Source organism: Diadema antillarum, unplaced genomic scaffold (assembly GCF_040938485.1).
Source record: "Diadema antillarum isolate AM-2024a unplaced genomic scaffold, OU_Dant_1.0 scf00000040, whole genome shotgun sequence".
NCBI classification, from domain to species: domain Eukaryota; kingdom Metazoa; phylum Echinodermata; class Echinoidea; order Diadematoida; family Diadematidae; genus Diadema; species Diadema antillarum.
This window is the reverse complement of record NW_027270929.1, coordinates 2,260,986-2,273,581: the sequence shown is the minus strand read 5'-3', so window position 1 is coordinate 2,273,581 and position 12,596 is coordinate 2,260,986. Positions and strand designations below refer to the sequence as shown.

The 12,596-nt window shown below is 37.3% G+C and overlaps 1 protein-coding gene across 2 annotated transcripts in view; it reads left to right on the top strand.

The window, feature by feature from the left end:
• The window catches only part of LOC139712070 (syntaxin-like), a 94,621-nt gene extending 82,025 nt beyond the window's left edge, over positions 1–12,596 (top strand). Inside the window, exon 10 of one of the 2 annotated variants that reach the window (XM_071623928.1) lies at positions 12,312–12,596. In XM_071623928.1, the coding sequence (XP_071480029.1) occupies positions 12,312–12,389 (78 nt within the window). In that variant the 3' untranslated portion in view covers positions 12,390–12,596. Of the gene's footprint in view, positions 1–4,664; positions 6,494–12,311 lie in introns of those variants that run through there. The other variant, XM_071623917.1, reaches the window with a different exon arrangement.

Genomic DNA, 12,596 nt, shown 5'->3' with positions numbered 1-12,596 from the left:
ATAACTAGAACTGTAAACAGTACAATTCAATACAATTTTGTACAATTGTATCTCTCATTGGTCAAGATTGAGTTGAAATTGATTGCTTTTAATCAGTGATGAGGCTTTACATCACATCATCATCTGTAGCGCAGCTGCTATTTATGCATGGCAGGTATCATATTCTGCATCTGGTTAATTTCTCTTTTAATTGTGTTACATACCCAAAATAATTTCAAGCCTACGTACATGTAAAAACAATCCGGTATACACTTCACCAAGACATACAGTTCAAAGCCTTCATGACTGTTTGTTTCTGTTCCAGTCTTTACACTTTCTCCATGTTCAGTTGCTTCAAATTCTTACCACTAATGTTGCCACCTGGGTTTTACCATTTTGTTATAGTTGGATGTCTTTGTTGTTATAATCATGTATTTGAACTCTTTGCTTTAATACTGCCTCTCTATTCAGACTGAAAATTCCCTTGTGCAAGGTGTTTAGTGGTAGTGTAACCATATTTAATACTAATAGTGGATTTTTGTATCCATGTTGAAAGTTGGGATGGGGCCATTAGGGGTGCAGTATCTATCTGTCAAAAGGGGAGAATGTCTATCTATGGCTGCTTAAAAGGGCAGTTTATACATAATGAATTTGATACACTTTTACGGGAATTCAGGTCATGTCATTGATACATTATAGGCAATCTGCACATAGATATTAAAATTGCTTATTTTGCAATATAAAAGTTGGGTTTTTTATGTCTCTGCCATGAAGTGTTGCTGGAGGCATTATGTTTTCGGGTTGTCGGTCCGTCCGTAATCAATTTTGTGGACAGCGTATCTAAAAAACCGTTAGAGATATCGTAATGAAACTTGGCATACTGTATATGTATAAGTGGGTGAAGTTGTGCCTATAAACGTTTGGGTGCACATGCTCGAGGTCAAAGGTCAAAAGGTCAAGGTCAAATGGTCAAAATTTCACTATTTCCCCCATATTTATGCTATGCATGAAGGTATTTTCTTACATGAACTACCAAATAAAGATTCTCCAGAGAGTTGGGGTCGTGAGGTCAAAGGCCAAGTGAAAATGTTAGAATTTCACTTTTTCCTCCATATCTCACAAATGGTTCAAGGTATCTTCATGGAACTTAGTACATATGCATGTACTGACTGGCAGTGATTATCTAGGGAATTTAGGGGTCGGGGTCAAAGGTCAGGGGGTCAAAGGTCAGGGTCAACTCCTCAAAATTTCACTAATTTCCCTATGCAGTGGCCTGCAGGATTTTTCTTGAAACTTAGTGTATGCATATTACCCAATAGAGATTCTCTTGGAAGTTTCTTGCCAAAAGGTCACAGGTCAAGTGAAAGAGCTAAATTTCACTTCTTCCTTAAACTTAGAAAAGGGTCAAAAGTCCAGTGAAAATCCTCAAATCCCCAAATACCTGCACTCTTAGACAGTATAGCCATTCATCCAATTCAACCTAGTTCAAGGAAAGTGAACATGCAACACATTTGTGACAAACCTGTCATTTTAATATTTTGTTGATTATGTGAGACTGTCATCACACATTGTCAAGACATTGTACTATAGACCTATTAGGGGAACCATGCATTATGGCGGAGGCATACCAGTCGCCATTGCGACATTTCTAGTTTTTGAAGTTGTATGTTTTTCGTTGTTTTTTTTTTAAGTCATAGTCAACACCATGATATGACTCAGCAAGATTAGTACACTACTTTGGAAGGTGGGGTAGTGGTTACCTAATAGAGTGTTCTTGAATTCTACCTGCCAGTGTCCATTCCAACAAATGTCCATTACTACAGTACGTGATATCTTACTGAGTAGAGCGGCAGTCCAGGCTTTCCCTGTATGAAAACCCACCTGACCCTCAGTTTGGTGATGTTCATTATTTCGTATGTTTGTTATCTAAAAATTAGATAAATTTCATTACTACAAAACACGCAAATTCCCGATACCTACATGTAGGTGTTAATCCAAAAGTGAAATAGGGTTCGTAATTCCCATAGTTCGTTCATTCCAAAATGAACTACATGTAAGGCAAGGCTGCACACTAACCCCTTTTTTCTACTGGTCTGGCCCATCTGTCGGACCAGTAGGTACCCAGTTTTTCCATTTTTTACGGGTCCATTCCTGAAAAAGTTCCTGGTCCGACAGTGATTTTTACTGGTCAGGGACCGTCAGACCAGTGCCAGTGTGCAGCGTTGATATAAAATTCATTATTCTAGAAGTTTAAATCTGAAAATGGGAAAAAAAAAGGTTTATTATTTCAAAGGTTCATTAATCCCAAAATGAAGTAAGGTTTGTTATTCTGTAAGTGAAAAGAAATTGGGTACTAATAAACCTTCAGAATTACAAACCTTGTTTCATTTTTGAGATTAACAGACCTTTTCTTATTTTCAGATTAAGGAACCTTTGGAATAATGAACTGCAACCTAGCAAATGTTGCCAATGAAACAAAATCTAAAGCAGATCCCAGCAATGGTAGATTAGCAGCTATTGCTGCAGGATAGTACCCTTACATATAGCTTGTTCTACAGGACGTAGCATTTATTCCTACACCTTCTTGGGTCCATTTCTGATCACATACATGTTCAATTTTGGGTTGCTGCAGTCACTGAAATCACTGCTTAGGCAACGTTCATCTGAATGTATTGTTTTACTGCATGCATGTACCAGTTTTGTGTTGTATCATTATTACCTCTTCATTGCATGATACAAGAATTATCAATTGAACTGTTCTCTCCACATTGTTGGTTTTCCATGTCTTTTTAAATTGCAGTGTCTGTTACTCTGTGGGAGATAATGTAGCATTACAATTTTAAAGATTCAGAAATGTTAAAATTTTAAGATTTTAAGATTCAATCAAACCTATACTTTTTTTGAGCCCATGCAGTCAAAAGTAGTGTTTGCATATCTACCCATTTTTCCTGCGTGATGGGAACATTTCCATTTATTAGAAAAGGAGGAACTTCAGTAAGCCACCAAATTCAAACCACATTTCATTGGCTTAATGTTATACCTTTTTATCACCTTCATGTCATTTACTTCTGGTGTTTCATAATGTAAAAGAAAACTTCTCTTTTTTGAATCTTTTCTTTTTGGTAATATGCCATTTCTTTTTCAAAACACATATAAATCACCAAATTCCTAAGTGATCCTAAAATTGGCAACATATTTCTGCAGAAGTTCATGCTTCTGTCTGAAGTTGGCAAAGTTATTGTATATTTTCTTGAATTTAAGCAGTTTTGTTCAATTATTTTTCCCATGTAAGATAATTGCCTTGTGATGGCAAGATTCCCCCTAAACTTGATGGGATCATCCAGCGTTTAAATAGTGTGGGAGTTGTTTAGTGTGGGAGATTTAAAGAAAAAAAAAATGTAGATATAATTTCTTTTATTGTTTTTCTCCGTTTTATTCCCATTCGTTGTGCTTCGAGGCTGGCAAGTATTCCAGTGGGACTTTTTCAGGGGATGGGGTGCTGAGGACGTTGTCACAAATTCTAAATAATCAACTAATGATTAACATAGTTGTTAAACCTATGTAATGAACCTGATGATTTTGAAAAAATGGAGATGATGTCCAATTGATGTGTAGTGAGAATGTCAGTGATATTCCAGATTTGTTTGTCTTTTTTTAGGATCATAGATGAGGGCTGTTGCTCAGGTCGTCATTCACGTCAAGTAAGAAACAGGGGAATTGCTTACAGAGAGATAGTAAGCCAGTTCCAAACACATAGAGTATGCAGAAAATGAGACTGTCAGTGATTTTCAACAAAATTGATTGCCCGGTAGCACAGGGAATTAAAGACTTGGTGGCATGGGGAAACATGGGTGGTCTGATTGGATCCGTCTTCATTCGCTGCCCACGATGGTACATTAAAAACCACAAATGGCCCCTGTCAGCCACATGTCAGCGAATATGTGCATCAAAATGTGCGCTCATTGGCAACAGTCGAATCCAGTCGGGATTCTTTGGCTGTGTGCGTACTTTACATAAAGATGCACAATTCATAATGGAGATTCTCAAATACACCTGAACCGGGCCCACCTTTCCACTCCATGGCCCGAATTCACGAAGGTGGTACAATTGAAACCATGGTTTAAACCACGGACAATTTGTATGGAGCGCCAAGTGTCGCATGGCCTATTTTGTTACGAAATCAGTCATTTTGTCAATGAAATGATTATTTCGCAATGAAATGACAACATTTCGTCAACGAAATGATCATTTTGTCAACGAAATTAACATTTTGTCAACAAAATGACTAATTTCGTAACGAAGTAGGCCATGCAACACTTGGCGCTCCATACAAATTGTTCATGGTTTAAACCATAGTTTCAGTTGTACCACCTTCGTGAATTCGGGCCCATGAATCTCCGTGCTGCATGGTCATTAGCTGGGCAAGGGGGGGGGGGGGAGGGGGGGAGGAGGTGGTGTTGCATAAGTTGTGTTTCACCTCAAGCAAGAGGCAGTGGTGTTCAGGTTCTAAACGGGTCAGCATTTTGGAATTACTTGATATCCACAGATGATTCCAGCAGTGCTTATACCTCTGTAATTGATTTTTAGATCTGTAATATGTCTGTCTGTCTTGCTCCACTCACACATGCTCATGTCATCTTTATTGTTTGTATTTTGTTCTCATCTTCATCTCTTTCTCTCTGCAGAAAAAGATCATGATCATCATATGTTGCTCCGTGTTAATAGGCATCATTATCCTGATAGCCATCGTAGTACCAGCGACAAGAGCTTGATGTTGTCACGCCCTCTATAGTCTAGCTAGCTTGCGTGCTCTGCCTCACTCCATGTCTCCACAACATCACCGCATATGAAAGCATTTGCACACGAGGTGGATAGGGACATGACGAGACACGAGAAAGTGCAATCTAACTCTGCGTCATCTGGGGACATCTTCTGATCCAGGCTGCGAGCACACCATCGAACCATTTCATGAGCGATATCATTTGCGATCATCATCAACTTTACCTTGTGTACCATCTGTAATCTGGTGATGTGTCAGGATCGACTGTTGCCATCTGTACACGTGTTCATCATCCATATTTGTTTGCCTTGCATCCAGGCTTTTGGATTATGTTTTCCAAGGATTCCCTTCGCCTCCTTCAGTAAAAGGACACATGTTTCGAACGTGTAGTACCGTTTTGTTTATATGTTGTACCCATACATTGCAAAGCATCAATAGGCATAGAGGATCATCAAAATGAACAAGATTAAAAAATTGTGGAATGTTGTACTCTTAAGCATACTGCCACATTCAAGTTAAAGTAATAGTCAAGCATTCAGTTGTAAACTCACTACTCTCAATGACAAACATGACTTTGCGACTCCCAAAAATCTGCAAGAGAAGACCAGTATCTCAAGAGAATGCCCCAGTTTCCTTTTGCCAAACCAGAATGGAACTCAAAAATTTAATTTCATGGCAGGAGTTCATACTATTTTATATTATATTTTCTGAAATATCAGCAAGCTTGTAATGAGGCTGTCACAATGATTAAAGGTGTATACAAGCATCTCTTTTTTTTTTCATTAAAGCTAAATGGTTTTCATTGAAACCCCTTCAATATTGTTCACTCAGAGTCTGTTGTAAGTATAGATTTGGGCTGTACTTCTGTGATCTGATTTAATGCCTTTTAAACAAACTGTAACTTCACAAGGGTAAGTCATGACAATTTTGTAATATTCATCTGACCTAGTAGTCACTGACCACTGATAAGAACTAAATGCTTTCTCCAGGAATTTAGAAGTGAAAGCATGCAGTGAAATGGGAATTGACTACATTGTAGCTTGTTTGAAAGGTCTTTACCAGAAAATTTAGTAGAATTAGTATTACAGTGCACTCCCATTACAACGGAAGTTGTCGGGACAGGCGGTCTTCTTTTGTCACATCAAAATTTTGTCATAACTGAACAGTAAAGTATAGAAAAATATAAAGCTAATTACTGCACTGTATTTGGGGACCTGAGTTTGTACTATGGTGTAACAAGAATTTTGTTCTAACCATGTTCGTAATAATAGGAGTGCACTGTATAATGATAACAATACTAAATAATTGGTGCCCTCTACATGCAAATTGTGGAAGTCATATATGTGTATATATACATACATATATCTAACAGCACTGAAGTAATTACTATCACTTTGGAATTAAGAAAGTCATAAAGTAAATTTCGTACAGTATTTCTAAATTAACTAAGAAAAATTCTACTAGTGTTTTACATTTGTAAAAGCAGGCAGATCTTGAAAACATTCCTAAATAAAGCAAAACTAAAGTATTTACAATCACTTTGGAATTAAGGAAATCATAAAGTAGATTTCCTACAGTATTTCTAAATCAACTAAGATAAATTCTATTAGTGTTTTACATTTAAATAAAAACAGGCAGGTCTTGAAAGCATTCCTGAATAATGCAAAGTCATTAATCCATGTGATGTTATAGTAGGAACCTTTTTTCTTTGAAGTTAAATGGCTGACATATCAAACAGAGAGACCTTCATTTCAATTTACAGAAATTGCTAAACTGAAAGAATGATATAAACATTACCTGTTTTGGCTTTCCACATCCTCCCCCCCCCCCCTATTAGTGAAGGGCATGCTCTGCAAAGTAATATAGAAAAAAACATCGTCTGGGTAAGAAGTGTAGTTTGATCGTTAGCTGAGCCATGCCTTGTATATGCTATAGATGATGTCATATGTTGGGGTGAACATGAAAGAGGCTTTTTGTGAAATTATTCTGACTGAAAAGCACATCTGTGAGACTGAATGTGGTATCTCAGCACCAGCAGGTATATCAACGAATGTAGCAACAACTATACCTTCATGTTAAACGCTTATGTGTCAGTATATTCTTAGATTTATGTACTCTTCAAAGTTTTTACAGACATGTCAGTTGTTACATGTTCATCTTCTTCTTGAACAATGCTGTGATAGGTTTTGGAAAGAAAAAAGTCATGATCAGAAAATGTGTGTCCACTCGTATTATGTCCTTGAAATCTTTGACAACATTAGGAGAAGCTTGTACATGTTTTTTATCGTAAGGATTGTATCATATTTCTGACCTTTTACATGCCAGGAAATCTTGTACAGCACTGATAGGTATAAAGCGCCAATAGTGAGTAGCTTCCAATGATATAATTTGTGTTGTTTTAAATGCGATATTATCTCAAGCGTACATTTGCAAAGCCATTCCATTAATTGTGTTTATTGTCACTTGGAAATGTGGATGATTGTCCAGTTCCAAAGAGAACAGAATAACATTGTTGAAGATGATATTGAGAGGGCGTTGAATTCTGTCTGTCTGTAACTAAGTGAGACACAAAGCGTGGCAGATACGTGAGGGAATATGACTTTCGGCTTGATCTGAAATGATCCCTTGAAATAGCTGCTGTCACCTAAATTGACGAAGGGAAAGGAAATCAAGCAAACAATGAAATGGTTGCTGAATGTGTAGGATTAATACCCTTTACTCTCCTGGAGTCTTTCAGTTCATCCCCTGTGCTCATGTGGAAAGTCATTTGGGTCTTTATCACATCTCCAAAAAACAACATTAAAACAAACAAAAACAATCATGTCATACAACTTGAGAGTTGCCGTGACAGCACCCATGTTCTTAACCCGTTGAGGATGAACTGGTTTTGCCACAACACACATTTCCCATAGACACCTACCTGAGTATACTCGGGACTCGTCCTCAACGGGTTAAAAGGGGTATAGCAGGTGACATACCATTATCATATTTGATTGATGCTTTCATTGACATTACCCTTTTCATCTCATGTGCCGTGTGACTCTTTACTGCACAGTCACGAGTATGACTCGTTTGTAATCGACACTGTCAGGCTCTGTTTACTGACAATGTGATATTTGATTGTTTGATTGAGAATAAAATGTATCAAAAGCTATGCTATCATTCAAATACTGTAAAGCAAATTACTGTTGTTTTTTAGCTAAAAAATGCAAATATGACCTAGCTAAATAAGACACCCAATAAGTTATGAAAATGAACATATCATTTCTTGCACATTTTATTTAAGAGTAGATTCTAAGCTTTGATCGAGAGCATTTTTCAGTCCAGAGAAAGTAGTGTACTGTGAAAAAACAGCAGCCCATGTTAGCAGGTATACCAGGGGCAGCTATCTGTGCCACATTGTGTGTGCACAAAAGATGGAATCAAATTTCAGTAGCATCCATCATTCAGAATTTGTCAGATCAAACTGAGGATGGTTGTAGTTACACACTTTTCTGCTGTGCACATTTTTACTGTCTACCTCCCTGGTCTGACAAAGTTATGATAGGTTACATGAATTTAGGCCGAGTTCATCCTCTCCTGCTTCTCATCCACATAAGTTTAGCATTGAATTCAACTTCTGTTTAAGTGTATGCCAATAAGATGATTTTTCTAGTGCATTTCAGTCCCCCACAAATATACACAAACAGTTGACAATCAAATGCTACTAAAACTGTCCATTCAGTTTAAAAAGTGAATGAATGAATGAATAAAATTCTACCTTTCCAAGGATATTGTCATACTGCAGCTGTTTGTATGACTGTTAACCATCGTGAGTTACAGTGTACGATTATTGGTGTTGTTTTGTTCTGTTGTATATGTCAGGCAGCTTTAGAGTTAATGGCAGCAGTTTTTGGCTGCCAGTCTGTTTCAAGTGGGAATGCTTGCAAACAGGTTTCTTCACATGTGTGAACACACTATTTGTATGTCTTAGGAGAGTTCTAAATATAGAACTAATGTAAGCTGCTAAGTTAGCTAATAATCAATATCATTCAAAGTTTGAAGCTTGGAGACAATTCTGGAGAAGGGAGAAAAAATAAAGAGGCTGATTCACAAACAATCTTGCACCATTTCCAGTATGACTGCATTTATGGTTTAAAAAAGAGAGATGTATTTATCATCTTATGCACATCCTCATGAAAAACAAAAAACAAACAAAAAACACACAAAAATCTTAATCCAGAGCTTGACATTAGCTTAAAATTGATTTCAGGCCACCAACTTAAAAAAATGGCCAATTTTGGGGGCCCGATTGAACAACTAGGATTTGAAGTGGATAGTTACATTTGTTTTTATTTTGGACCACTTCACCTCTTTTTTGGACCACCAAATTGTAAGATTTCAAGGTTTTAGTGGCCCAAAACAAGCCACCAGAGAAAAAAAAAAAGTTTGTGTTAAACCCTTCTTTATCTATGATGCATTGTTTGATAGCAGAGTTTATATGCTTTCACTTGAGTGTGAAATTGTTTTCATGTTTTGAGATATTCTCAGTAAGTTAATATATTATGCATGACACTGTTGTTGATGGATTTCAGTTAGAATCTCATGTAAGCCTGACCCCAATTTGGTCTTTCCTTATTTGCATATTAAAGTCACAATGTAATCTTTCTCCTCAAAGGGACATTAAGATTTAGCAGTAAACGGTTAGTGAGACATTTTTTGATCGACCATAAACATTCGCAGCGTGCAAAACTGCATGCATGTAGCTGCTGTAATCTTTGGGTTTGTCTTATGTCCTCAAGAAGTGATTGTGAAATAGCAGTCTGGTTGATGTGTCATTTGAATTTTGCCAAAACCACCCGAATGAAAGTTACACAGACTGAGCATTACCGAACCTGGTACACAAAGTGATGTGTTACTATTTATCAGGTTTGACGTATCATTTGTAATTGTGTCGTACATGTGTCTGCATATGGCGGTGCCATTGGAAAGAACTACTGGGGTGAGGGCTGTGAAGAAGAGGAATCTTGAAATACAGTGCACTCCCGTTATAACGAAATGCTCGGGACCGGCAGTTTCCTCAGAAACTGTGCGTGACACAAAGAGCGAACATAGAGTGGTGTGAAGCGTTCACCCATGCAGAGACGCTATAAATGGTTGTTCCGCTACGTAATTTCGAAAGCAATTCGCATTTCGTTATAATGGAGCACATTTCTTTTGTTTTTCTTTGTCTGTGGCGCTCGGAAAAGACTTCGTTATAACGGAAATTTCGCTATAACCGTGTTCGTTATAAGCGAATTTTTTACCATAGACTTTAATGGTGATAATTTTGGGACCAGAAGATTTACTTCGTTATAACGAAATTTCGTTATAACCGTGTTCGTTATAACGGGAGTGCACTGTACCTGAGGTTGTGTTTATATCTTCTAAGGCCAACACCCTCACTTAACTTTGTATCTAGAAGGAATGTGAAGTTTGGCCGAGCTCACCGATGACACGACAGTAAGAAGGGAAACACTTTATTTATTTCGGTTTTAATGCATTGTTGTATGTACATGTAGATATTTCCAATCATATGAAACCTGTAGGTTTGAGCACCACTCTTATATTTGAATTCTCTAGTCTCGGGCCTTGTAATGCCCCCTACTCTGTACAAAACTGTAATTACTGTATGATTATACATTATAATGCTCTGAAGTAAAAGTGTACAATAAAATCTCCGTAACTATCTTTGTGAAACATCAGAGCTTGCAGCTCGTTGCTATTGAGCTTTGTGTCCATATGTGTGTGTTTGTGTGTGTGTGTGTGTGTTTGTGTGTGTGTGCATTTATCCAGTAGGAAGGGCTTGATAAAATCTAGTTATGATAAAAGCAATCACATTGATTGGAGTGGATTTTAATCATAAGAATGATATTTATTACTCCATGTCCCCTTGGAAAGTTGAATACTAGTAGTTGAGTGTCATTTTGTACAGATAGATTTTCAGATCATTATGCAATACCACTTTTACTAATGTTTTCTTTCTTCTTGCTTTCTGAGGACAGACCTCCAAGTCTTCACTTTTGTTTTTCTTTTCTTTGAGGAGACTCTATGAGGAGTTGTAAATACAGGAGAATACATAAAGCGTTTACATGTTCGTCTGTTCATTGCCTAGAATACCTGAAACATGTTTTCATTTTTTTTTCACTTTAGTTGTTGAGAGTATTGTTTTATGAAGAGTTAAAATTGATTATATAGACTAGTTGATTTCTGTCATAAGTCTATGGCAGCCTTTGTGGTAAGGAAATTTATAACTGGTGATATCTTTTGATAAAACGAGGCCCATATGAGATTTGCATAGCAAAGCCATGAATGATTTCAGGTGCCAAGTTAGCCAAATACAGCATGGTAAATTTATGGGCAGATGATGGACTTCTAGGGAAATTCCATTCTAGTATCATGTTGCTTTGCATGAAAACAGAAAGATCAGATATATAAGTAGATCAGTGAAAGTTTGGGGAGGGAACAAACACACACACACACACACACACACCAAGAAAATCATGAATTGTAATAGTTAAGAGAGGAGGGCAAACTGGCAACTCTTTGAGATGGTGGTGGTGAGCAGCTCACCATTCATCAGACCTGTCCTTGGTATGTAATACACTTTTGTGTGTCCTCCTTAAGGGATACGTTCTGTCTGTGACAAAATAATTGAGAAAAATAAAAATTGGTGAAATCTTGTACAGAAAGCAAATAGAAAGCTGCTCACACAGAATTACCAGTGAATTTGTCTTCTAAAATTTTACAATGCATAACTTTTTGGTATGTAGGCCCCCCTATGTATCCGGGATTTCCCCCATTTTGACTGATTTATTACTGTGATTTTCTGTTTTCTTACAAAGCAATATAATGCCAGAATTCAATATCCCTTTACGTTTCTAACTACGATTGCCATGTAGTTTGAGAATGGGATTGCACTTAGGGCAATACATCAGATGCTTACAACAAAAAACCCTGCACAGATAAACCAATAAAGATAGATAAATCAATTTTATGTTGGCAGATTAAAGGAGTTTGTTGTACGCTTTGCTTTTTTTTTATCACATATGTATCCCTGCAAATACCTATAGTTGGTATTATAATACCAATCAAGAGTGGTAGGCATACCAGTATCCCTCATATAAATCATAAGAAACTAAAATGACATTGAAGTGGGAACTGAAATTTAAGTCAGATAATATGTGTTTTCAAGTGCTCTAATATACCTCAACAGTACCTGGATCTGATTATCTTTAAATTAATAAGGTTTTCTTCGTGTTTTCTTTTCTTCGAGACGGTAACAAAGTACAAGTGATAATTTCAAAATTTGGCCCCGAATCAATGGCGAATGCAATTTCTCTCAAGTTTTCTCTCTTCCATTCATACCAATTTCAATTGCACCGCCAAATTCGATCACGTCTTCATAATTAATGAAAGTATCTTTCTCACCTTTTCACAAACCCGTACATAGCAAATCGTCACAAGTAACTGTGAATTCTCTATTCGAAACCCACCTGCGTTCGACTATTTTCCCTCGTTGATCCTCTTGCAGAAGAAGTTTTACATCGCTATATGTTGCGGTGTGCTAATCGGCGTCCTGGTCCTAGTCCTGATCATTGTGCTGGCATGAGTGGAAGGCAATCAAGAGGCGACAACCATTTTGATGGTTCCCGACAGTAGAGGGAGCGCTATACTGGAGTCGAGTTCCTACAAAGGGAGAAAGACTGAGACCTCTTTTGGGCAAATCACAGCTTTAGAACGTCCGATTCCTCCACGGTTCAATGACCCCAAGGGCAGTAACCACAAGAATGGTAACAAGGATAATTTGCAGAGGAGC